The following is a 25,568-nucleotide window of genomic DNA, read 5'->3' on the forward strand; positions in this document are numbered from 1 at the left end:
TCAATCAATTTTGAATGGACATATTCAGCCCAATTGAATTCACCCTTCAAGCCTTCATCGCAAATGAGCTTCATAATGTCCTTGTTTGTTGACGTATCATCTGTTGGACAAAGAAAGATCCCGATAAGGTACAATAGAACTCGGGCCTTCAGGTCATCCCCCCGTAAGATCCACTTTTGATATCCTCTTCAACTTTAGCATATGTCACCTTCTGTTTCAAACCATATTTGGAGGCAAGTGCTTTCCAGTTCTTAGTCTTACAGACTTCTACAACACTTCTTCCTTCGTTTCGTACCCCCAAGACGGCTGCAGCACATGGAAATAAATAATCACCATATTTACCAATACATTGTTGTACATCAAATTGCTCCATCAAGGATCGACACAATTCCCTCCGAATAGGTCGATCCCTTACTCTTACCAACAATCCAAACCTTATTTCTACCAGCACATTCAACTGATCATTCTCTTTAAGGTGTTCAATTAATGAATTCACCCTTTTTATGTTGCACTTTGTATACACTACGTACATTTTTTAACAATATATAATGTTATTATTCTTATATATTTTGTATCAACGTACTTACAAGTTTAATAAACACCTTCTTTTCATGTGCTTTCATCCATTCTTTGTATTCTTCAATATCCTTCTTTGACTGTGTGATGAAAGGTTCCTTCTCAGCATCACTCATCGAATTCCATTTCTCTAACACATTATCTCTCACCTAAAATTAAGCATAAATGTTTCTTAATCATTAACGATAAATAATACTCAATGTCAAATTTAATTTACATACCGAACCGATGTGTTTGTCACATTCCTTCAGCTTTTGGCATTTGATCATACTGTCAACATTTAAAATTTGTAATCAATTTAAGGTTCTTAAATACTTTTATCAAATTATCATTTCAACAATAATAACAAAAAGACATTGATACTTACTAGAAGTACATATATCCACCCTTTGGTTGCTTTCGACTCTCGGACTCAATTTCAAAGTCATCTTCGCTACCAACAATTCCAAGATCCTTTGACTTCATTTTTCCTTCATATATTAGTTTACACAAATCAAATCAAATACTGGTTACATAACTTTATTCAATATAAAAATATCGATAACTACTCTTGTAGTAAAACGATTTCCTTCAAAAGAATTTGAATGTCTACTATAACAAGTGTCGACACATTTATGCAACCTACAATATCATTTTCTAGCTATAATATTATAAACAGGTATCACATATATCCATATTTATTTTTTACCTATAATATTATATAATTGGTCCCAAATTCTTCTTGGCTTCGATTCTTAATCCCCAAACCAACCCCAAAAACCCTAATATATATTTCCTTCAAGCGAATGGGAACACTCAGTACTCCAAGTATCGGCATATTTATACAACCTATAATATCATTTTCTAACTATAATATTTAATAAAAGTGTCGATATTTATATTTTACCTAGAATATCACTTTCTACCAGTAATCGGTCACAAATGTTTCTTTTCTTAGAAAACCCCAAACAACACATAAAAACTCTATTTCCGATTACTGTAATAATAAAAAACTAGGGTTTCGACAATGTACTTTTTGATTCGACTGTAGCAACCAACAAACAAACTTCGCTTTAGAAACGCCTTCTGAAATGCAGAAAAAATTACGCTTCGATTTCAAAAACTCCTCTGTCCGTGTTCTGAAATGCCCTTTATATTTTCACCGGATATGTTATTTATATTTAATAGATACAATAACCCAAGTGTCGATACATTTTTATAAAGTATCGACACTTTATATGCGCTATTACTGCTTCTCTTTTAAATTCCAAAAGTGTCGATACTTATAATAAAGTATCGACACTTTTAACATATCTGGTGGCTCTTTACCAGTTTTGTCAACCGGTTTTATCATATTTTTACATGTTATATTGTTATAGATCGATACATTTTTATAAAGTATCGACACTTTATAGGCGCTATTACTGCTTCTTTTTTAAATTCCAAAAGTGTCGATTCTTATAATAAAATATCGACAATTTTAACATATTCGGTGGTTCTTTACCGGTTTTGTAATTTTTAGACTGGTTTTATCATATTTTTACTTGTTATATTGTTATGGATCAATACATTTTTTTAAAATATCGACACTTTATAAACGCTATTACTGCTTGTCTTTTAAATTCCAAAAGTGTTGATACTTATAGTAAAGTATCGACACTTTCAACATATCCGGTAGCGCTTTACCGGTTTTGTCATTTTGAGACCGGTTTTGTCATATTTTTACGTGTTATATTGCTACGGATCGATACATTTTTTATTTGTATCGACACAAACCGACAAGCTAGGTTTGCCGGTTGCCAAATCTTTTAATATTTCTTCATGATTTCCACTTACAACATTATTATTACTCAATATTTTCAGTAGCACTAAACCGATTTTTTTAAATATATTTTAATGTATCTAGTCACGCCATATATTAGTCATATATTAATCCACCTTTCCTGAGACAACTTCGTTTCCCTTCCCCTTTAAACGCTCAACGCCATCGCTCCCTTCTCACTCTTAAGACCCCGCCACGCCACTGATTGGCTTCAGGTAAGGGAGTCGTTCGTTATCCATGAACCTCGTTTTGTTTTCGTCATTGTTGTACATCGTTGGGTCGCGAAAACCCGCGACTCTTGGTTCATTTTCTCGATCATTCGCGATGTCGTGATCGTTCGTGGGTGTTGAAGCGTTCGATCAGCCTCACCTTCGTCAGAGGAGGCCCCTACGGCTTTTGGTTCTCTTCTGCCAGGTACTTTGAAGGTCGGGATCGGCCTCTGTACTACCTCTGTCTCGCCCTTGCCGCCGCCATCGGCCGTTCTAGGTTACGTCAAGTGCGACCGTGATACCCCCGACCCTTGGGGGTTGCTGCCGGTGCAACCCATCGCCAACAGTTCCACTTTTCTTGTACTGGCAGTAGCCGTATTCGAACGAAACTCCACTTCCTATTCTCTGATCGAGTCAAATAAATATCGTCATCGTTAAATAATATTTCTGTAAACTGATTATTGGTTGGGATCAAATAGTGGCGTTATTCTTTTCCAGGCAACTCTGAACCATGAACCGAGTTACCTCCTCTGCCACCGTTACCTGCGAACTTCTCACCGAACCGTATAGCCCGTGTAGATCGTGAGTAGTAACTGACAAGTTTAGTTCATTAATTTTTTTAATTGATTTAGAACGAGTTATTCATTTAAATTATTTGTCTGCATCCTACTCGAGTTGAACGTGAGAGGTGTAATTATCATCGTTAGCAAAATATGTTGTGAATTTGAAAATATTTAATTATGATAAAATGTTGAATTCAAATTATATGTTATGCATTCAAAAATTATGTAAATATATTTATATTCGGATCTGGATTAGAATTTATGTATGTATCTTATATTGTCATGTCATTTTGGGTTTGGATTGATAGGGGAAGTTTAGTGTTTTCACCTTTCACTTCAGATTTAGTGGCCTCTACCTTTATGGTAGACCCCACTTCGAATGGTGTTAGTAACTAGAGTTGTTTTGGGGAACTTACTCTTTGGATGGTGTAAGATGTTTGGGTGCACATTCATTGCATATTTAATTGAATTGTGAATATTTTGTTGAATTAAATTGTATGTTGTCATGTTATGTTTTATTTGTGACTGATGCACTATGGAGACACACTAAGGCTTATAGCTTACCCTTATTTAGTTTCCTCTTTCAGATTCTCGAGCTAGGTGGACCGATATTTGGAGTTGCCTTTAAATTCGGACTCTATTATTTATTTTCATAATGACATTTATCCAAACTTTTGATTTATTATTTTTATTGTTACTTAATTTGGATATTATTTAGTATGGTTAGAAATTTTGGGGACATTGATCTTAAATTTTATTTTGGATCGTGAACTTGAGTTTGGATCCAATAAATATATTATTTTTATTATATTTTGAATTACTTTGGTTACATTATTTATTTGTAATAATTATATGTGAGAGAATGTTTTAGAGGGATTTTAATTCACCTTTTGGGCTAATTTTGGGAAATTTTGTTAATAGGCCTTCCGGATCTGGCCTCTTTCATCTAGGTCGGGTCAAACGGTTTACATGAAGGCTTGGAGAAGAAGAAGACAAAGTCTTTTGTGAGGAAAAATAGATATCATCCGTGATATCACCAATTCTTAATGGTTTTCAGCTTTAATTTTATATCATAGTATACTTACTTCATTGTCCTCTTGATTTTAATCACGAACTAAAAATATCATTTTTATCCACTATTGGACTCAATCCAAGCCTAATTTCACTTAAACTTGGGTCAATGTTTCCTAGAAGCCATGGATTTTATCCAAAGCCCAATTCATATTAACCTGGTTAACCTGGGATTTGGGACGTTACACAACTAATAATTATTTTCATGCTTGTCTCTTGTTCCCATATGTAATGGGGTAAGGGGGAGGTAAGATAGTAGGCTGGCCCCCAACACCAGGTTGAGAGCAGCTTCCGTAGAAGACATCCGAATTATGAAATGCCCTCCGTGGGACTCGATCCCACGACCTCAAGGTTAAGAACCTTGTGCTCTACCAACTGAGCTGGATAGTCATCTCAAAATGTCATACAATAAACAAAGGTATTATACTGGACCTACCAATAACATTATAAAAAAGTAGATAATCAAAATTTATTTAGAACCATAATAGAGGGATTAAAACGATAATAAATTTGATTAAGTTTGTAGGGTTAATCAGTTGTATAGGTGCTGAACTACATGTGCTTTTCATAAATAGTAAATTTCACAATTATCAAGTAAGATACTGCTTACAGCACCAGTTTTTACATGTGGGGATGGTACATATGAATGACTTACATGTAGGGTTAAATCACATTTTAAACTTCAATACAAGAATTCCAGTTGATTCTTCCATCATCTGCAATGCAATCCTATCTTCCTCTCCCGTTAGACTTCCACCTTCGATCTCATCCACTGTAGTCGAAGACGACGATCCCGACGACCCATCTTCCAATGCTATTGTATTAACCTCATTACTATTATTCCCGAACGCGACCTTCATGACCCAATTTGAACTCGACCGAGTCCCAGCATGTTTTTGCCACACCCCGATAGGAGCATTATCAGTGTCAAGCCTAAGGCAAGTCGAAGGAGATTGGTCTTTGCAGCACTTTTTGAGCTTAGCATTCAAAAGCTCGGAAAGTGCCTTGGGAGGCAATGGGGACTCCCCATCACATGCATATGTGTGAGCCTTGGGGAAATTGGTCTTTGCATTTTGGCCATTAATCAAGATAGCAGCTTGATCGTACGCTCTCGCAGCCCGATCATTACCCTCATCTTCCTGCAAACATCTAAAAACACTAAAAAAAAAAGACAAAACACATACATATCTGTGGGGGGTAATAAATGTAATTGTTTAATATGGAAGTGATGAGGTTTGTGCGATAGTTTGTAAGAGGGGGATGGGATGTATTGTTTTACCGTATAAGAGGGATAAAAAGTTATATATGAGCTGTCTTGGTGTACTAGTTCACAAGAAATAATACTGTACAATTAAGATTTTCACCTACACACATTCATGTAAGAATTAGGTTACAACTATTTAGTAAAATAACAATTTCGAGTAAGGTCGAGTTCATAAAATTCGAGTTGAATCAAGTTATTTGAGTTTTTATTTAAATTTAGTTATAAATATTTTTAATGTTATGATATTATTTGATTTCAATTTAAATGGTTTTCTATAATCATATGAAATATACATATATATTTTTTCGTATTTTTCACATGCGATATATATATATAGTTGAGAGACTTGACTCGAACTTAAAAATCAATATGTATAATTTAAGGTTGTCGAATTTTATTGTTGTATTATAATTTAAGGTCTAGGAAGCATACATATTTTGAAAAATGCATATATTTTGATTTTTAATTTATATTATTATTATTATTATTATTATTATTATTATTATTGATATTAATTAAATTTAGATTATTTCAATTCAAATTCAATCTGATGTACGCATAGATTATAATAATTGGTATTGATTTTATTTGAATTGATTTAATATAAAATCAGTTTAATTCATTAAATTTTTAGTCGAATTCATATTATAAATAATAGTTATATATTTGAATAATTATAATAAATTTGGATTTGAGAAATATATCTTTATATACTTTAATTAATTTAGTCATTGATATAACAATTAATAATAGATTAATTCACATGCTTTAATTAATCTCTCAATCGGATTAAAATTTAAACCAAATTAATTAAATTATTTAAAATCAATTAATTAAAATTTTGTAGAGTTTTGGTAAAATTCTAAATTTAAATAATTCTGGATTCATTCAATGTAGCTAAAGAGCCAAATTTTCAATAATATTTCTTACGTGGCGTGTCCCAATTGGTTGTAGACAGTGCCTCACAATTTAAGGAGAAAAATCGAAGAAGCTGATGTGTAGCTAAAATGGAACCTAAAGTTTTTTTTTTTTTTTTAATTTTTGTTCAAGAGGAAATAAAAGAAGCGAAGCGCGCTTCGTAGTAAGCATAAACACAGTGACTCTGTGAGTTGGTGCGTGATTGCACGTGGGAGAGGCGGAGATAGATAGAGAGAGAGAGGACAATAACTTGAATGGAAAGAACCACGGAAACGACGCCGTCCTAATCAATGCAAGAAGAGGCAGCAACCGAGCGCGGCGCCGGCGGTAAACTAAGGAGGCAACCGCCGCGTCGACCACCGGCAACACCCTACGCCCGTCCTCAGCAGAACCAATCCCTACGCGGCCGCTTGCACTCCAAACTTGTTGATCCCGCTTGCCGTCTCATAGTCGGCGGGGCCACTAGGATCTTACCCTCTCTCTTCAAATCCTTCAGCATCGATTCTCTCCCGCCGCCAGAACCACAAGCTCATGGTTAGTTATATATATTTTGAGAAACCACATCCCTGTTGAGACTTCTCTCTTCGTAGGGAGTAATTTGGGTTCCTTAGGGTTTTAGAGATACTTATTATTTTAGGTGAATGGAATCGGGGGGAATTTTTTTTCCAATGATTTTCTATATATCCTTATAGTTGTTATTAAATGTTGAATTGCTGTCATTTGTTGTTGAAGTTTGGTATTTCTGTTGGAAACAGTTCAGTTTGATGGAGATATAGAAGAATATGATAATGAAGAAGACCAAAATTGTGCAACAGTAAGTGTTTCGTAGTAAGCAAAATTTTGGTAAATCACATTTTACTTTCTTTATTTAAGTGAAAAATTGTTAATTTTGAGCTCTTCTTGATGGCCTGGCTTGAGTAAGTAGTTTTGCATTCCATTTCTAGTTTGTTGAATCCAAAACAGCTGGTACTAGTGGGGAAACCGATGGACCAAAGGCTGGTTCTGACTCCGCTGAAAATAGAAAAGGCCACCAACGTGACACTAACGATGATGGGATTTCAGAAATTGAGAAGCTAGTGAAGGGGAAAACATTTTCGAGGTGACTTGTTTTTTGTTGTTGCCACTTATACATGCTATGTGTTCATAAATTGTAAACTCCCTTATTTCTGCCAAGAATTACTGGTATAAAATCGTCAGAACATTAATTATAGCCATATCCCAAGTCCCAGCCATTATGGACGAGTTTGGTTTTGATATTAATGATTCATTCATCACCTTTTGTGCATATTCACACATCCATGTTTGTCTCAATCTTTCAGGGTGATCATTTAGTTAGTGGAAAGAGTTGACTATCTAATGTGTTTTAACATTTATATATATATCCAGGGATGAAATAAATCGTCTGATTGAGATTATAAATTCAAAGGATGCTGATGTTCCTAAAGTTAATCAGGAAAGTAAGGATTTAATCCTGTCTACCGGAAGACCCGAGGGACCTATAGTTGCTACAAACCTGAGAAGGCAAACCAAAGAAAAACAGGATGATCTAAATAAAGCTGTCAGAGATCTGGAAACCCCACTTCCTAAGCCAACTGTGAGTGAAAATCACTATTCGGAACTTGTATTGGATCAATGGTATGCACATGAAATACTGAGGTTGAATGCTGTGTCATGTGTTAGTTTATGAATATGTTGTGATACTTGAGCAAAAAAATGGAAAAAGTATTCTTCTTGTAGTTAGACTTAATTAGACTATGTTGTCCCAAATCTTTATTTTTTAGAAGCACTCATCTGCAACACATTACAGATGGATATAGGATGGTGGTCCTACCTTTTAAATATGTGGAAAAATGTTTAGGGAAAATTTAATATGGCCACGTGACACACTTGGATACACACTTTTAGTCTGAGTAACATAGCTTGTAGAAACACACGTATATTTAAAAAAACAATTATTTGAACTCATAACTATTATATTATTTTCACTTTAATGTAATTAATCTTCACTGAAAATGATGTAGGAAAAAGGAGTTACATCAAATTAAGGTGATCTATATGTAGGATAGGCAAGAACTTGTAATTTTAGGCTTGAGTGCATGGGAGAGAGTCTGATTTCTGGTTGGTTTTTTTTTAAAAAAAGACTTATCTTTAATATCATAAGCAAACAAAAAAGTAATATTTCTGGTTGGTATTGAAAAGAAAAGACCTATATTTTTTCATATTTATACATAAATGCTTACAAAACAAGCTATGCGTGTTGTACCTGACTTCACTCTAGTGTGCGGTATTTTGCACTTTGCGCCTCAAAAGTATAAGAGTTATAGTGCCTGGGGTGTGCCTTGCGCCTTGGCTACACTGGGTTAAGCTCTTGAAAGTAAATTAAATGGTTACGCTAGCTGTTGGTTGAAATTAAATGGTTACTCTAGCTGTCGGTTGGGAAGAGGAAGATTGGTTACGATGAGCCTTGTCGGAGTTGCCTGCATTTGAGGGTGTTAATTTTCCTCCCATGTATAGAAGCTTATATACTTTTAAAAAATCTCTTCTTATTTCTCTCTGATATGCATGTGTGTGATTGCACAAATGTGATATTTTTCATACCCATCATATATCAATGCACCTGTACGGTTAAGTGCAATGAAATTTTATGTGCTTGTCCCCCTGATCTCTTTTCTTTTCTCTGTCTATCTGAAATTCTATGAAATATTGCAGCTTCTAGATGAAACTGCACCTTCACCAATTGAAATTGCAAAAGCGTACATGGCAAATCGAACATCAGAAGTTAACCTAGGTTCAAAAAGTATTATATCAAAAGAAGAAAGACAAACGATGCTGGCTGATGATTTTGCGTCAGAACCATTTGCTCCATTTGCTTCCCCAAAGCCATCAGCAGGTTGGCCAGTTTCCATGGTGCTGGATCAACGTGGTTACTTAACTCCTCAAAGTCAAAGAAGTAGATTCGGGCTTCATAATATTCCAAGAACCCCTTACTCCAGAACAATCTATTCAAAATCTAAATCCAAGGTGTGGAATTTTAAAATTTTGTTTTGTGTTCCATCACGGTTTACATTTGATGATTGTTAGAGGTTTTCTTTTTCTTGTTCTTTGCATTTAATCAGCTGGCTCATGTACGAGACGAGAGTGATGGTTTCCTGAATGGTTCATTTTCTCCCTTGCAGCGATCACAAACTCATGCATATGGGCAGGTAATTTTTCATGATTAGTGGTTTTGATTTGAGGGTACTACTGATTATCCTTATAGTATAGTGCTAAATTTTTATACATACACATTAAAGATAACATTATTTTTCTGATATACCTTCTGTAAATTGAGGGGGAAAAAGGAGACATTTTAAATGATGGATAATATTGTAAATATCTGCACTCCATTCTCCTCTTCTTTTCCTCATATCTTATCTTACCAATTTGGAATTATTTTATTTTATGCATGAGGGTGGAAAATAGTCATATTTCCTATTTTCTTTCCTTTCACTTCTCTTTCCTACCTAGCGCGCTTAGAATTTATTTTCTTTCTACTTTTGTACGCTATCAAGTATACCATTAGGCTTGCCTGGTGCATGCTTTCTAGGAAGGATATAAATGGGCAATGAAGGAAAAGTGTTTAATCCAACAGTTAAGCTACATGTTTGAAAGTGATTATGAAACCTAATTATTAGATTAAAATTTCTTATCTTCATTCCTTTATATCTTTCCTGCCAGGCAAAGCCTTAGGGGGAAAATGTGCTCTTTAGTTGGACATAGCCTTATCTGTGTTTGTGTGTTTAATTCAAAGCTGGACAGATCTGAAAGCTGAATAAAGTAGTATTTATCATGGTGTAGCAGCTAATGCTATTTGCAACTTGCAGTTGATGATTTGAATTCTTATCTGTACATCTATTTGACTTGAGTTGTTCGTTTGATTTTTGAACACTTGATTGAAGTTGAGGAGAAATGTAATGGATAATGGCCAGGGGTCTGTGGGACCCATTCGCAGGATTCGGCATAAGGGCACTGCAGAAACTCCATCCAGAGGATCTGTTTATTCTCATTCATCATTGAATGGTTCTTTTCCAGTAGTAAATTCCAATATTCCCAAAGGTCTTTCTCCTTCTATCAAGAGGACTATGGAACAGGGAGGCACTAGTAGCTCTTCAGTTTTCCAGCTGGTAGATAAAAATAGAAGCTCTGAAATGGGTATGCCACCTGTTCATCCCCATTCCAGTCAGATGGCTAGGACAATATTGGACCACCTTGACCGAACTCTAGTGACTCCAAAGGAGAAGTCTGAGGAGTTAAAGGCAGCTACTTCATGGAAAATATCTCAATCTTCGGATGCTAATGCTGCTGTTTTAACGGGGTATAACAATGTGCCAAATTTAGGACTTGATTATTCTAAAAGCAAGGATAAAATCAACAGTAGAAGTCCTGCTCTTCCCTGGGATGAAAAGTCAATTTCTGTGGCTTCTCCAGAGAGTAATATGAAGAAAACAAATTCTACTTCAAATTTAGAAGTTGATAGGAGTAGGACTGCTACAATGTTAGGTAGTAATGCAGTGTCGTCAATAGATAGTGGAAAAACTCGGGATTCACAAATGAAGACCGCACATAAGGTATTTCATTCATCCTATTATTGTTATTCTGTGGCCGTGAGTGATCTTATTAGGTCTTGTGCATTCCCTACTAATGTATTATTCTCGTGCCTTAATGCTAATCATTCTGCTAAGTACTTCCCTAAGTATAAACTATATTTTGTTGAGGGGGAATTTAACCATTTCCGCCTAATATCTACTGAAGGATACTATATAGGAAATAATATATATCTTTTATTATTAACTGCATTCTTGTACATATATTGAGATCCAATTTCTGCCATTATGTTTGAAAGTAAAAGATGCATAACCTTTTCTATTAGGCATAGAAGGTGATAATATACACAATCTTTTTATCTCCCTCTCTTAAATCAACCTTGAAATTTGGTTGAGTTCACGAATCTGGGTAATCATTATACGACGCAGGAGAATTAATCACACATTGTCAATTTGTTTTGGTCTATTAGTTACTTAAACTTTTGTTACATCAAAGAATGGCATACTCATCAATTTATTGGACAGGATCTTCCAAATTTAACTGGTGTTCCAGTGTTTGGGGCCGTTGCATCCGAGGGTCTACAAAAGCCTTCATCAAATTCTTCAGGAAATAAACCCGTTTTGGCTTCTATTTCTGTCACCAAGCCTGAGCAAAGGTGGATGTTTACTCCGGATAATAGCACCGGTTTCACTTTCCAGGTTTCTGCATCTTCTGGCATGTCTTCTGAGCCGCCAACACCAACCATTGTACCGTCGATTTTGGGTAGCAGTCAGCATCAACCCAAAGAGGAGCTTACAGGACCTACATATACTTTTGGCTTGAACAGATCTTCCCCTGCTCTTGTTTTCTCTTTCCCTTTGACAAGCAGCGCCCCAAACCACATCGATGCATCGGATATTACCTTCAACTTCGGACCTGAAAGGTCATCAAGGATATCTTTCAGTTCTATCGGAAAAGACGCCACTTGCCATTGACACAGATATCCATGTTCTTATTTTCCTCTTTTGGTTTCTTTGGGACTGTAGCAAGTTGGACTCCAGATTTCATCAATTAGAATCAGCAAAGGCAAAGACTTGTCTAAAGCCGAAACTTGGTTGGATTCAGTTAGTGCTAGAACATAGTGCTCCTTTGGTTATACTTCAACCTGTATTATGCTTGCTTGGTTAGTTCATGAGGTTGTCTTAAAACAAACTGGGATTTATCTTAAAGAGCTAAATTACAGAATCATCCTCCAGTAAAGCCAAGAAAAGCTTTGCAACAAATTTTGTACTTGGCTCTTTACCCGTGAACAATGCGATTTTCTCACACTTTCTAGAGGATTGTGTTATTCCCATTTTTGGGGTTGTATCTTCCAAGATAAGATGATAAATAATGAAGATGAGGATGAGGATGGACGTGGCACACTTGATGTTCACACGTTTACATCTTATATATTTTATAGTTTAATTTATTTTTTAATTAATAATAGCAATTAACTTTATTAAATAAAAAGTATTTTAAAATTATAGGAGTATACAAAGACAAGAACAAATTAATCCACAAGGCTCCCGTAAAGTTTTGAAAATTTTAAGGTTTTTTCAAACTGTGTTGTCAAGTCATTTACAACTATCAGAGTTAATATCAAATTTGGAAGGCTTAAAATTCTAACCAAACAACTCAAATAAATTATATATGTAAACACATAATTGTCGAAGGTGAAAAACAAATAAAATTTACACTAACATAAAAAAAATACAACAATGATGACTCATTGACAAACTAACTTACTACAGCTCAATAGCAATTTATCTTAGATAATGACAAACTGAAATTAGCACTTAACACACGACTCAATTGTAATATATTTTTTATGATTACGAAGATCTATCAATATTAATAATAGATCAATAGAATAAATAAAATGATAAATTATGCGTTCGGTACTTATTAGAGCAAAACAATCTTGAGAAAAAAAATGTCTTATAAGAGCAAAACATAGAACGTGCTACAAGAATAAATAAAATGGTAAATTACGCTTTTGGTACTTTCTTGTTAGTTTTTGTTTGTTTTAGTATCTAAAATTTCAATTTTTTAAAAGTCATATCTAAATTTTAGTTTTTGTTTCATTTTAGTACCTCACAGTTAAAAACTATAGTTTTTGTTTCATTTTAGTACATCATTCAAAATTTAACATTAAGTTTTGAAAAGATGAAAAATTTAGATACTAAAACGGATAAAAACTTATAGTTTAGGTACTAAACGCATTAAGTTTTTAACGGCGGAGAGGTACTATAATGAAATAAAAATTAAACGTTAGGTATAATTATGAAATATTAAAATTTAGATACTAAAACAGATCATAATTGATAGTTTAGATACTAAATGTATAATTTATCCTAAATAAAATCATCCATTATTTCCGAACGAAAAGAGAAAAATTAATTTGAAAAGAAAACATAACTCGGATTATAAGAGAGGAGGAAAAAAGTAAAAGGAAACAAAAAAAAAATAGGGTAAACTACATGTTTAGTACCTAAAGTGTAACTTTTGTTCCGTATTAGTACTTAAACCTTCAATGTTGTCAAAATCATACCTAATATTTACTTTTTGTTTCATTTTAGTTTACTTTTTGTTTCATTTTAGTACTCATCGTTAACTTTTTGTTTCATTTTAGTACTTAAATTTTTAACAGTAGGGTACTAAAATGAAACAAAAAGTAAACTTTAGGTATGGTTTTGAAAAAATTAAAAGTTTAGGTACTAAAACATGTAGTTTACCCTAAAAATTAATCTTCAATAATTATTTTAAATTTAATATTGTTGTTAACAAGGAAAAAGTGTTTTAAAATATTGATTTAAATAATACAGGCTTAAAATTTTATTAAAAATATATTTTACTTTTTTATTTTCAACTCGATCCAACAAAATAAAAATGATGGAAACCACAATTCATTGTTTAGAGATGTCCATGGCAGTGGCGTGGTGTGTAGGAAGAAAGGCGTTGGTCACAGGCTTTTTCTCTGAGTGCTGAAATGACAATGAAATGGAATGAATGATCTTGACATTTCAGATTCTTTTGTCAGACCCTCTCTTCTTCTTAATTCTCCCCCTCCTCTTTCACCAACCATTTATTTCTTTTATTTTGCCACCTTCTACTCTTTTACTACCATTCAAATTGCTGACCCCAACAACATTCCCATCCTTATTACCTCTCCCACTTCTCTCTATTCCCAATTCATTGAAAAAGAAAATGGAAAATTTGATCATTCTAAAACCCAATCGAGTACATCGATGGTTAAAGAGAATATTATTCTCTTCAAATATTTTTAATTCGAACAACTGTGTTTATAGAGTAACATACGTTGTCAATTAATCAAGAAAATATTCATAAATTTTTATATATATATTTTATTTTACAATTAATTACCATCATCATTCCATTACAAGAGGATTGGAATAGTTGACAAACATGATTTTGAATCGATTGGATAAATAGACAAACAAAGCAAGTAGAGAGTGGGATTTATTTTGAGTGATTATATAAGTAAATATGTTGGGTTGAAAGGTAGCTGAGTTAATTGAAGTAAATATTACATATTCTAAACGCAAATAAAAGGAAGGATATAAATAAGCATTCATATCCTTTAAGAACACACAAACACATTGGATCAACACTTCTTCTTCACTTCAAACCCTCAAATCGAAACAGCTTGTTTTGCACCGCACCTTCTTAAGCCTGCTTAAAATCCAAATTACCTAATAAATGTTACATTGACCTATGTTTTTACTACATACATACACTATTTTTAAAAATTAAATATATATCTTTTAAACAAAAAAAGTGATTAAAAACTTATACATGTTTAGCTAAAAATTTGAACCTCAAAACTTTTCTTAAAGGAAAAATCCATCGTATATAATCGAAATAACTACGTACTTACATTATTCACCTTGGTGTGGTTGTTCGTTTCCAGCATCAGCCCGAAGTGGATATGAGGGAAATGTGCCCACTACCATACACCAATTAACAATATATATTTTAGTCAGCATAACAGAAAACTGATGATAAATTATGGAAAATAAAATATTTTATATTGAAAAATAATTATTTAATAATGATTATGAGTGTAATAATATTTTGAAAACTAACTTTGAATTATTTGATATGATAAATCATCATTCTAGACATTATATTGTAAGTTTAAAACTTAAATTTATACATTTAAAAGATATCTGAATTCTTTAATATTATAATGTATGAAATATAGCAACATAATATATACTAAAATTTTTAATGATTGTATGTGTTCCATGAAAATATATACTAAAATTTAAAATATTTTCTATCCAAAAATTGATATGATAAAATATAAAAATTTCAAACTCATAAATAATTTATTAATTATATAAAATATAAAAACTATAAATTATATAATAAACTAATATTGGATAATAAATGAAAGTTAAAACTGTAGTTTTAGCTTTAAAAGCACTTTTTAAAAAATATGGATGAAAAATCATAAAAGTGTGACAATTGTAATCAAAAGTTATTGTAAATTCATACTTACATTCTTAGCAGCAGTGCTGAAGGCTTCTCTGTGACTGATATCTGGGTTGTTGGCCTTGATCCTTTGAATCTCCTCTCTACTTTAATCCAAAATTAATCACATCCATATCATATATATATAAATCAACGGTGTACGTTTCAACTTTAGAAGAAATCATACTTGATGAACTGGTTGTACGCAGAAGGTACTCGCTGCCTCTTCTCGGGAGCTGAAAAACAAATATGAAAAATCCATACGCACATTATACAATGGAAAAGCTCAAAAAAGAGCAGCGTTTCGATCAAACATACGTCCGTTCACCACCCTTTCCTCGGTTGCACTGTTAGCGGCAGGAACCGGTCGAATGGAGAACTTATTGCTGCATTTCGACGACGAACCCAGATCTGTCTTGTAATCCTGTATTGCATAATTGGGTGCCTGTAAAAAAAAATAAGTTAATCTAACGCAGTGATCTTACATTGGAGTATAAACTTAAGAAGTTATAATAAAATTTAGATCAGATAGAAAATGTAAGAAAAATATGGAGACTATGTAGGAATTTGGGAGTACGATTGTTGGTTTGGGAGAGAAAGAGAAAAGCAGCAGAACTGGTCATTGAAGTGACTGAATCAGTTAGAATTGTAGCATCATTTAATGTTAGATATCAGACCGGACATAAGCTCGAAACCCTTGAAACAAGGGCCCCTAAGAAACCAATGGATCTCTCTTACAACCCTCACGGTTTTGCCCTCTTCAGATTGTTTCCATTGTTGAAGACAAACTTCTTGGGAACAAGTTATTGAAAACCTAAGTATCGTAACTTACATGTCAATCAAATCAAGCTACCCTAAACCAGACATTAGAAAAACAAATGAAAAGCGTCCAGTTCTGCAAAAAAGCAAACTAGGTTTCGAGCATGGCGGCTGCTAGGGTTTCCAGAAAACTGCAACCATTTCATAATTTTTTATTGCGACCCCGAGTAGCCCTAGGTTTTATAAATTTTATTCTATTTCGACCAGGATCTTATGACCTGAATATATTGCCATGACAGTGACCGAGAAGCGGCGGCTGCCATGTTAACAGACCATAGATTGGTGCAGTTCCCGCATCGGACAGTCACAATATCGAACAGGCTGCTGCACGGAACGCTCACCTGCGCATCAATCCAATAATTAACCCACTTTTTAAAAATATTTTTGCAAATTAAAATTCAGTATTAATCGTAACCAAAAATGAAAGAAAATCACAGATCAGCAAAGATTATAGGAATCTGTTTTCCTTGTGTAATTGATATGCTAGCTTTCTATTTTCTTCCTACATGAAAAAGTATGAAGAAAAACGAGAAAGAAACTAGGTCAGTCGAATATTGGTTAAGGAAGAAGCATAGGGTTTGTGAAAGAAATGCCCTTTTATTTACCAAAAAGAAACATTAGCAAAAAAAAAAAAAGTAAATCTCTAAGCCTTCCCTTCTCTCAGCCCATTGATTTATGACTTTATTTTTTACTGCAAAAGAAGAAAAAGAAAAGTCCAACGATGGAGACTTGACTGGTAAGAAAATGAAAACCCAGAAAGAGAAAATCAAATAGATTTCAGTTAAAAAGAAGGATCAAATCAGTGATCACAGAAGTCGAGGCCAGCTTTTATCAGCATCTATAATGTTCTTTTCCTTGTAAGATATACATGGAGAAAATTCCAACCAAAAAACCAAAAAGTAAACATAAACTACAACATAAAGAGAAAAGAAAAGGAAAAAAAAAAAGCAGATCCCATCCATTAAAAAGAAGAAACTTATGAGATCAGATACCGCAAGTACTATGTTGCAAAAGTTGCAAGGGATATAGCAGAGTTGCTCAGGCACATCGATGCAGCTCGACATATCTTCAAGTGAAAACACAAGAAGAAGAAGAAGAAGAAGAAGAAGAAATCAAAACCAAAGCTTAGAAGCAGCAAACTGATCTCTTCAACCTCAACACTAGAAGAAAGCAACAAAGAAAACCAATCTGTAAGTAGCAAAAACCACAAGAGGAAACCAACACTTGCTTTAAACCCGGGCTATGTATAACAACAGTAAACTAAATGTCTCTTTATATATAGAAAAAAATTATTCGGAGAGAGAACCAGTAAAGGAGGAAACAAAGAGAGAGATAAGATCCAAAGAGAGTAGAGAAAACGCCAAGCAGCTCATATGGTGAAAATAGAAAGGAAAAAAAGCGGGTAATTTGTACACAAGTCGGCAGCACTGGCAGCAAATACTGGGACGTGGAAGGGATGATAAAGGGTGATCTTTTTTTGGTTATGAGAATCCGGGTTTAGCTACAAATAGAATTACTTGGTATTGGTGAGTTAAAGAGATTAGGGTTTGAAGGATAAAAGAAGAAAAGAAAATTTAAAAGTATTACCAAATACTTTCCGGATTAGGGTTTGTTGCTACTATAATGAAAATGTGACACTGACCTTCTGCTACATCCTCAGCGGACGATGGGGGCGAAACTTTTCCCTTATCTCATTCCTTCTTCAACTATATCCATGTGATTTCATTTAACCCATCAAAGCCAGCATTAAGTCGCTGTTCCGGTACGAGTTTCAATATTAGTAACTTTGATATTTAATTTTTTACACCCTGTACTTCAAAATTCATTGGGACACCTGCAAAATGAAAAGTTGTTCTCCCTAAATGATTCAAGTTTAACCGTACGTACATTATTAATAAATTAAAAAAAAGAATCTTAATGAATAATATCTAATGATCACTCTCAAATTATTTAAAGAAAAATTAATTTCAAAACCCATCAAACGATCTAATTGATAAAAGAAAATGTTGTTCTGCTAAAGGTCTCATGTTCAAATAACTGTGTCTAAACAATAAATATTATCTTTTAATCAACCTATACTATTAAAATAAATAAATTTCAACATGTTTGGCATTGTTTGATTTGTATCACATTACAACTATAATTGCCTTTTCATTTCTGTCTGATATCCGGTTCTAGTTCATGGAAAGTTTAGATTAGATTCTAAAGAATTGATGTTATAATTTTAATGATGTTTACATAAATTTGGGGATATTTTTTTAGAAGTCGTCTAACAATTTTTTTATTTTATTCATAATGGGGTAGTAAATTATGATTCATTGATTGTGCATGACACTCATGCACTATGATGCATCAAATATTTCAAGCTCTTTATGAATATGAACTGTACACCTTGTATTCGTGAATGAATGGTAATACTCTTTAGCCCTAACATGTAAAGCTATTTCCTTTTGGCTTTATTGACAATTTGTCCCTTAAATTATACTTATTTTCTCAATTTAGTACGTAACTTATTTCTCTCCAAAGGTTAAGTTAGTTATCCAAATCATTCCAAAATGTTAAAATAAAATGTGAACTAGTAAATATGATATTTCTCTTAACTAAATAATTTTTTTAATATTAATTACAGAATAAGTTTAATATAAAACAAAAACATAACAACATTAATAAAAAAAATCCCTTCTTTTCACATTTCCTTTAACTCTCACTCTCTATAATATTCCTAAACTATCATCTCTTTGTATGATATTCAAACATTGAAATGCAAAAAATTCAAAAATCAATGTTGGACTGTCATGTCGGCCATTATTTTTCGATGATGGTTCAAGTATAAATTTTCTGGTTGAACATCTTTTATAGGAAGTCATATTATCTAAAAAATTTACTATAAAAACTATAGATTTAGGCTTCATTAATAGTTTATCATTGTTTTTTACAAATTGAGATGGGATGTTGGAGACGAAGATGAACAAAAGGAAGAGTTATAAATTTAAATATTAAATGTAATAATTAAATTAAATCAATTTATTACTGTTATTTTTTTTAATATTAAATTGAGATAATATTAAATTTATTATAGTTGCTGTAATAAATTTAATATTATCTCAATTTATTATGTAATAATGTAAATAACCTAACTTTTTGAATATTTCTCTTTGGTTTCTTGACCTTAATTATTTACATTATTTAATAGTACGACTTATAAAGGTTAGGTTATATTTTTAAAGACATGAGGTTTCTTTTTTTCTAAATCTATTAGCTTCTTATGGTTCATTTTTTTTACCTGCACATCCAGCAAGCTGGTATATATGTATAACGTAATGATAAGAAATTTCTAATTACAAGATGATGGACCGTCCAATGTCAAGCGGCATGTAATACATCACATGACTTCAAAATTTAGGAGTCTCACATATAAATGTCATTTATCCCGTTTATGTACAACTTTTGTTCCCTAACAGCATTTTGATTTGAAGGGAAAACAAATTTTTCTTTTGGTTATCGGGAAAATGATAGAAAAAGTTATAAACAAAGACTTTGACAGTATATTTAGTTGTTTTTTTATTGTTTTCCATAATGAATTTTGATAAGAAACCTTCGTAAATTTCTCATAATTTCAAATTTAACAAACTAATCTTTATTATAAAATATTTTAGGGGATACGTTTTAAAAAGTAAGGCATGTGAGAGCCTGACAAGATTATGTAAAATTGTAAGGGAACATACAGTTTTATATAGAAAGAGTGAATTATAAATGATGAAGCCAAAACGGGAACACACAAAATTTAAATCATGAATTATATATACATATATATGAATCATATTAGTAGTCTGTACATGGGACTGAATTTTCCATGCACATGTTATGAGATCGAGAACACGTGAGCCTCTGGCTAATGCCTGTTTACCTTAAATTTTAGACTTAATAAAATATTAATATGAATTAGGGCCTAACTTGATTTCCTGTTGGTCAAGCATAAAGGGTTGGTGATATAAAAGTATTGTTATAAAATAATTTGTTAGTATTGACCAGAAAATAAAATAATGGAAATGGGATAAAATTTGTTTTTTTTTTCGTTAGAGCTATTGCTTTAGAAGTAAACTTGTCATGGTTTATAATCCTTAAAAGTAGAAGTTGTCCCTAAAGTAACACAATCATTTAAAAAAAATTTACTCGTGAGAAATACAATCTTTTCGGAAAAAAATGTTTTTACAATTTAGAGATAATCATATTCGAGTGAATAGTTATAAATAAAACACTCTAACAATGACAACTTTAGGATTCGAAACTAAAAAAAGTTTAATATCACTTATTTTAACAAATAGAAGAAAGTTTTTCCTTTTGGTTGCCTCCTGATTTGAAGGTTTTGCCTTGATTAATCCAGACCGATCTGCGTCACACATCTGGTTTTAGTAGGTGAGTTTCCCAGCAAGGATTTTTTGCATACACAATGACTCAAACTTGAGACATTACTTAAACGATATCAAGCTGCTTACCATTTGGAACTAACCCTGATGGTAAATAGAAGGAATTCTTTTGACTTTAAACACAAATCCACATTTGTAAATATTTATAAAAAATGCAATCTCAAATTATATCATATTACACGTTAAAATTAATTATTTTAAATGATTATAAGAAGAGATAAAACAATTATAAAACCCCACAAAATAATAATAATAATAATAATAATAATAATATAAATGGACACAAAAATAAGAAAATGAGAAAACAGGGAATTATTAGGATATATTTCTTTGTCAGCTTAGGCAACTTGATTGAAAATATAAGGTGAGCAATGCCTGTTAGGGTCGAGTCGCTTTCTATGTCTGCTGCAATAAATAATCATCAATTTCTAAATGGTAATACTAATTTTATGTTACAAGAACGTTGTTTCTAAATAAATTTTATAATATAATACGTCATATCTGCCGTTCTTTAAAACAGTTTTATTAAAAAAAGTTATTTTTTAGTATTTTTTTCTAATTACATTTTTATATTAAAAATGTTATTTAAATTACTTGCTTTATAAAAAAAATAAAGAAACTTGACTTAATACTTAACTTTGGTTTTTGATAAGCCTAGCTACCAAATTATATTTTGTATAATACACAAAGACTATGTGACTCACCTACATGTGAAGATTTGGTATTGAAGGTAATTAATTTGCTTGGAAAAATAGCAACCGCTCAACCCTCTAAGTTTGCCTGTCTTCATTCGGTTTTAAGAGGACAATAACACCAGTTATCTAATCTCTTAGTTTGTGGTCCTGTCTGCTCTTTAGTACATTTTTGTTTTCATTTGAATAAACTCATTTCAGATCGAGATCAAATTTGAGAGAAACAACGGATCTATTTATTTTATAATATATATATATATATATGATTTTATGTAAGTGATTCGAACTTATTAAATATTTTAGGCGAGAGAAATTTTAAAAATTTTAAAGAACGAAAATAAATTATCTTTAAAAAATACTTAAACTATAAGAAAATTTTAAATTTTAAGGGGACGATCGCCTCCACCAATCCTCTTTAGTCCATCTTTAGAGATACACATACAAGAATGAATCCTGAGCATTTTGTGCTGCACTAAAATATGATTTTAATTAAATTATATTCTAATAAAAATACAATTTAATATCTTATAACTTATCTTTTAATTCAATTTTATATTATTTAAAAAATATTTATAGGTAAACTAGATTCTAATAAAATATTTAAAACAACTCTTTTGTAATATTTGTCTTTTTTTTAAATATATATATATATATATATATATATATATATATTTGTCTTTTAAATGGGTTTCTATAATAAAATATAATGTATATATATTAAGGTTAAAGTACACAAATGGTCCCTGATTATAAGATACTGTTTTGTTGAGTCTCTCGACTATTAACTATTATAAAATGGTTCTCTGACTATAGGGAGTTGCTTTGCTGAGTCTCTCAACTATTAAAAGTTACAAAATGGTCTCACAACTATTCATTATGTTTCAAACTTCGTTAAAATTTAATGGTAGTTTGGGCTAGATGTTAATTTACTAATATATGATAAAATCTGATCTGATAATTTCAAACGATAATCATATCTCAGTTAGCATGTTAACATTTAGTTCAGACGACTGTTAATTTTTTAACGGAAAAGACGAGTTTAGAACATAATAAATAGTCGAATGAACATTTTATAACTTTTAATAATCGAGGGACTCAACAAAGCGACTCCCTATAGTTAGAGGTCATTTTATAATTTTTAATAGTTGAGAGACTCAACAAAATAATATCTTATAGTCAGGGGACTATTTGTGTACTCTACCCATATGTTTCATGTAGCCCAAGTCATCATTCAGGTGAGATTAATTGCGATGCCTATACCATTTTTATTAACTCGTGGTTTCCCATGTTAGAATTAACGACATTATTATTATTACATAAAAATACTATATATATACATATATTGCATTGTGTTATTAATGTTCTTTTTTATGTACATTTTCGTTTTTAATAATGATTGAGTAATGGTGAAATTGAATTTATATAATTGAAAGAAATTAAATCTTACAATAAATTTCAGATATTATTTTTGTCTTCAGTAATGTTATATATTTGTTTCTTTTATTCTCCGTTTCTTTTGTTATATATTTTACTTCAATGCATATTTATTTTCCTATAGAGGCATTAATTAAGTATAAATATGACAAAGTTATAACATTTTTAAGTTTCACTACATAATGCTTTAAATGTAGTATCCATACTATGTTATAGTATATTTAAACCTTTGATTGGATTAATACTAGAAAATAAAAAAAACATTAATTTAATTGTAAATGTATTAAAATATTCATAATAAAAGAAAAAAAATACGTGCAACTGACTTAGTAAATTCATTAAGATAGTGGTTGAAAACTTGAATTACATAACTATGGATTAATGTTACATTTTGGACATTCACATTATTGACTTATAACATTACGATCACTCAATTATGAAATGTTACATTAGAAATTGGTCTAATTCCATCATTAGTGAGTGTATGCAGTGGCGGATCTAGAATTTTTTTTGAGGGTGGACACACATATATTAATGAAGAAAACTTTGAGTTTTAAAGAAAAATTCAAATCCAAAAAAATTCATAACATGAATGTGCATCCGCCACTGAGCGTATGATCCATAAATTACGGATTTCGAGTTATACTATTGGTCAAATTTAATTTATATACTTTCTAAAATTTAAAATTTCATTTGTTTATCCAAATAATGAACAATATGATGTTTAATTTATAGAATAACAAAAATCTACAAGTTAAACATAATACAAGGACTAACAACATAATTAAGTTTAGCAAAAATTTACATGTATTGTTTGTGTCAAGATTGAAATTTGGAACTTTTGAAAATATATAAAAACTAATTTTTGATCACAAACACCGATTCTATTATAAACGTTGGCAGAGTTAGATAGTATTATCTTATTTATTGATAATTTCACGCATTATTAATATTATAGTTCATGTAAATGGTGTCTAGAATGTGAGGGAGTCGAAATAGTTTGAAAAATATTAGGAAACAGAAAATGTTTTGGCCTTATAATTAACTGCAACAACACATAAAAGGTGTCTAGAAAGGTGTGCTGCTATTTCTCTTTTGACATTAACGAAGCTTGCTGCCCCATGACTGCTGCATGTTGTGTACGTACTGTTTGAAATTAAAGTCATCAACGTTTTATATTACAAATTTAAGTGCTGCATGCCATTTAAATTAGGGCTACGACTCTGCAACTCTCTGTCTACTTCGTTAGCCGTGGGGATGACTTTCCCGTTTCTCGTTTTCATAGGCCTCTACATAACGTTTTTCAACGCATAAGCCTAATCGATGTATCAAAAGTAGTTAGCTTTATTAAATATGAAAAAATATTGTAAAAAAGTAAATTAATTATATAAGTCGAATATATTGGTTAATCACCTAATAATAATAAAAAAAGACTGAAAAAAATAAAAATTTAATCAAATAATTCAGACTATTAATAAATACAAATAAAAAATAGTGTTATCATCTGTGATGGCAGAGTTCAATAGAATGTTGATGATGATACAATCATAGTTAAGAATGAAGCTGAAGTGCTGAAAATAGAGATTCCATCTCCCACTCGATGTCAAGAGCTTGTTGTTGGTGCCTTGAACATGGTGACGCCACAGAAACAAGTTTAAACAAGTGTTCGAATTTTTGGAGGTGTCATATTGTAATCATATAGGTGTTCCTGTATGTTAGATGGTTTAATAAAAGTTTTGGAGATCGTTTCTCAGTCTAGTTGGGGAGGATTCTTTTCTTTCATTAAAGTTTATGAAGATTTTTATTGAGGATATGCAACACCCATCTCCCGTATACCTTTCCGTACACGAGATATATATATCACATCACTTTTTAAAACATTTTGTCATTTAAAAACCCTTAAAATTTTGTTTCAAATTTTAAAATCACACAATAGTACAACATTCATAGAAGCATATTACTAGATTTATCGCTTTAAATACATTACAAAATATTTTCTTAAGTTCAATTACATATCAACTAAGTTTTCAAAATGAATAAGATTGTTCTAATATTATTGACGAGTCAACCTTTAATTGATGAAAGTTGTTGCTGTTGTACTCATTACTCGGTAAATCTTTGATTGTTACCTACGCGTGAAATCAACACATGTTAAGTATTTACTTAGTGATGCATAATTGACACTTTTCTGTCAAATGCACAACTAGACAATTAATATTTTACTCAAAGACATTTAACGTTTCATCTAAATGGCATAATTGACACCTTTCTGTCAAATGCACAGCTAGGCAATTAATATTTTACTCAAAGGCATTTAACCTTTCATCTAAATGACATAATTGACACATTTCTATCAAATGCACAACTAGGCAATTAATCTTTTACTCAAAGACATTTAACCTTTCATCTAACTGGCATAATTGACACCTTTTTGTCAAATGCACAACTAGGCATTTAATCTTTTACTCAAAGGTATTTAACCTTTCATCTAACTGACATAATTGACACCTTTCTGTCAAATGCACAACTAGGCAATTAATCTTTTACTCAAAGGTATTTAACCTTTCATCTAACTGGCATAATTGACACATTTTTTTCAAATGCATAGCTAGGCAATAATCTTTTATTTAAAACAATTCTTACTCTAAAAATCATTCATAATATCAGTTCCACACACATTATAAACATATAT

General features: G+C 31.7%; 3 protein-coding genes across 3 annotated transcripts; 1 reads left to right on the forward strand and 2 right to left on the reverse strand.

The window, feature by feature from the left end:
• Positions 1 to 267: 267 nt before the first annotated feature.
• On the reverse strand, positions 268 to 5,598 carry LOC120147912 (ethylene-responsive transcription factor SHINE 2-like). Its single transcript, XM_039161151.1, has 5 exons — positions 5,593 to 5,598; positions 4,910 to 5,359; positions 2,869 to 2,991; positions 588 to 725; positions 268 to 306 (listed from the first exon to the last, which is right to left on the reverse strand). The coding sequence occupies exons 1-5, from the start codon at positions 5,596 to 5,598 to the stop codon at positions 268 to 270; spliced, it is 756 nt and encodes a 251-aa protein (XP_039017082.1).
• Positions 5,599 to 6,516: 918 nt separating this feature from the next.
• Positions 6,517 to 12,121, forward strand: LOC120148002 (nuclear pore complex protein NUP1-like). The gene is made up of 8 exons (XM_039161202.1): positions 6,517 to 6,936; positions 7,158 to 7,216; positions 7,347 to 7,501; positions 7,789 to 7,996; positions 9,112 to 9,423; positions 9,519 to 9,605; positions 10,341 to 11,009; positions 11,511 to 12,121. Exons 1-8 carry the CDS (start codon positions 6,693 to 6,695, stop codon positions 11,958 to 11,960), a joined length of 2,184 nt encoding a protein of 727 aa, XP_039017133.1. The 5' UTR covers positions 6,517 to 6,692; the 3' UTR covers positions 11,961 to 12,121.
• Positions 12,122 to 14,694: 2,573 nt separating this feature from the next.
• On the reverse strand, positions 14,695 to 17,387 carry LOC120148003 (axial regulator YABBY 5-like). The gene is made up of 7 exons (XM_039161203.1): positions 17,316 to 17,387; positions 16,542 to 16,664; positions 15,823 to 15,949; positions 15,692 to 15,740; positions 15,533 to 15,608; positions 14,906 to 14,974; positions 14,695 to 14,700 (listed from the first exon to the last, which is right to left on the reverse strand). Exons 1-7 carry the CDS (start codon positions 17,385 to 17,387, stop codon positions 14,695 to 14,697), a joined length of 522 nt encoding a protein of 173 aa, XP_039017134.1.
• Positions 17,388 to 25,568: the final 8,181 nt, after the last annotated feature.

The sequence above is a fragment of the Hibiscus syriacus genome, unplaced genomic scaffold (genome assembly GCF_006381635.1).
Source record: "Hibiscus syriacus cultivar Baekdansim isolate YM2019G1 unplaced genomic scaffold, ASM638163v2 tig00110945_pilon, whole genome shotgun sequence".
NCBI lineage: Eukaryota > Viridiplantae > Streptophyta > Magnoliopsida > Malvales > Malvaceae > Hibiscus > Hibiscus syriacus.

Coding starts and splice junctions, on each gene's coding strand:
- LOC120147912 (XM_039161151.1), bottom strand. Junction 726..2,868: donor GTATCACGGTCGCACTTGAC/GTAACCTAGAAC, acceptor GCTTAATTTTAG/GTGAGAGATAATGTGTTAGA. Junction 307..587: donor AGAAGGTGTTTATTAAACTT/GTAAGTACGTTG, acceptor CATGTGCTGCAG/CCGTCTTGGGGGTACGAAAC.
- LOC120148002 (XM_039161202.1), top strand. CDS start 6,693: ATGCAAGAAGAGGCAGCAACCGAGCGCGGCGCCGGCGGTAAACTAAGG. Junction 6,937..7,157: donor GCCAGAACCACAAGCTCATG/GTTAGTTATATA, acceptor TGTTGGAAACAG/TTCAGTTTGATGGAGATATA. Junction 7,502..7,788: donor AAGGGGAAAACATTTTCGAG/GTGACTTGTTTT, acceptor ATATATATCCAG/GGATGAAATAAATCGTCTGA.
- LOC120148003 (XM_039161203.1), bottom strand. CDS start 17,387: ATGTCGAGCTGCATCGATGTGCCTGAGCAACTCTGCTATATCCCTTGC. Junction 15,741..15,822: donor GGAAAGGGTGGTGAACGGAC/GTATGTTTGATC, acceptor TTTGTTTTTCAG/CTCCCGAGAAGAGGCAGCGA. Junction 15,609..15,691: donor GCGTACAACCAGTTCATCAA/GTATGATTTCTT, acceptor GGATTAAAGTAG/AGAGGAGATTCAAAGGATCA.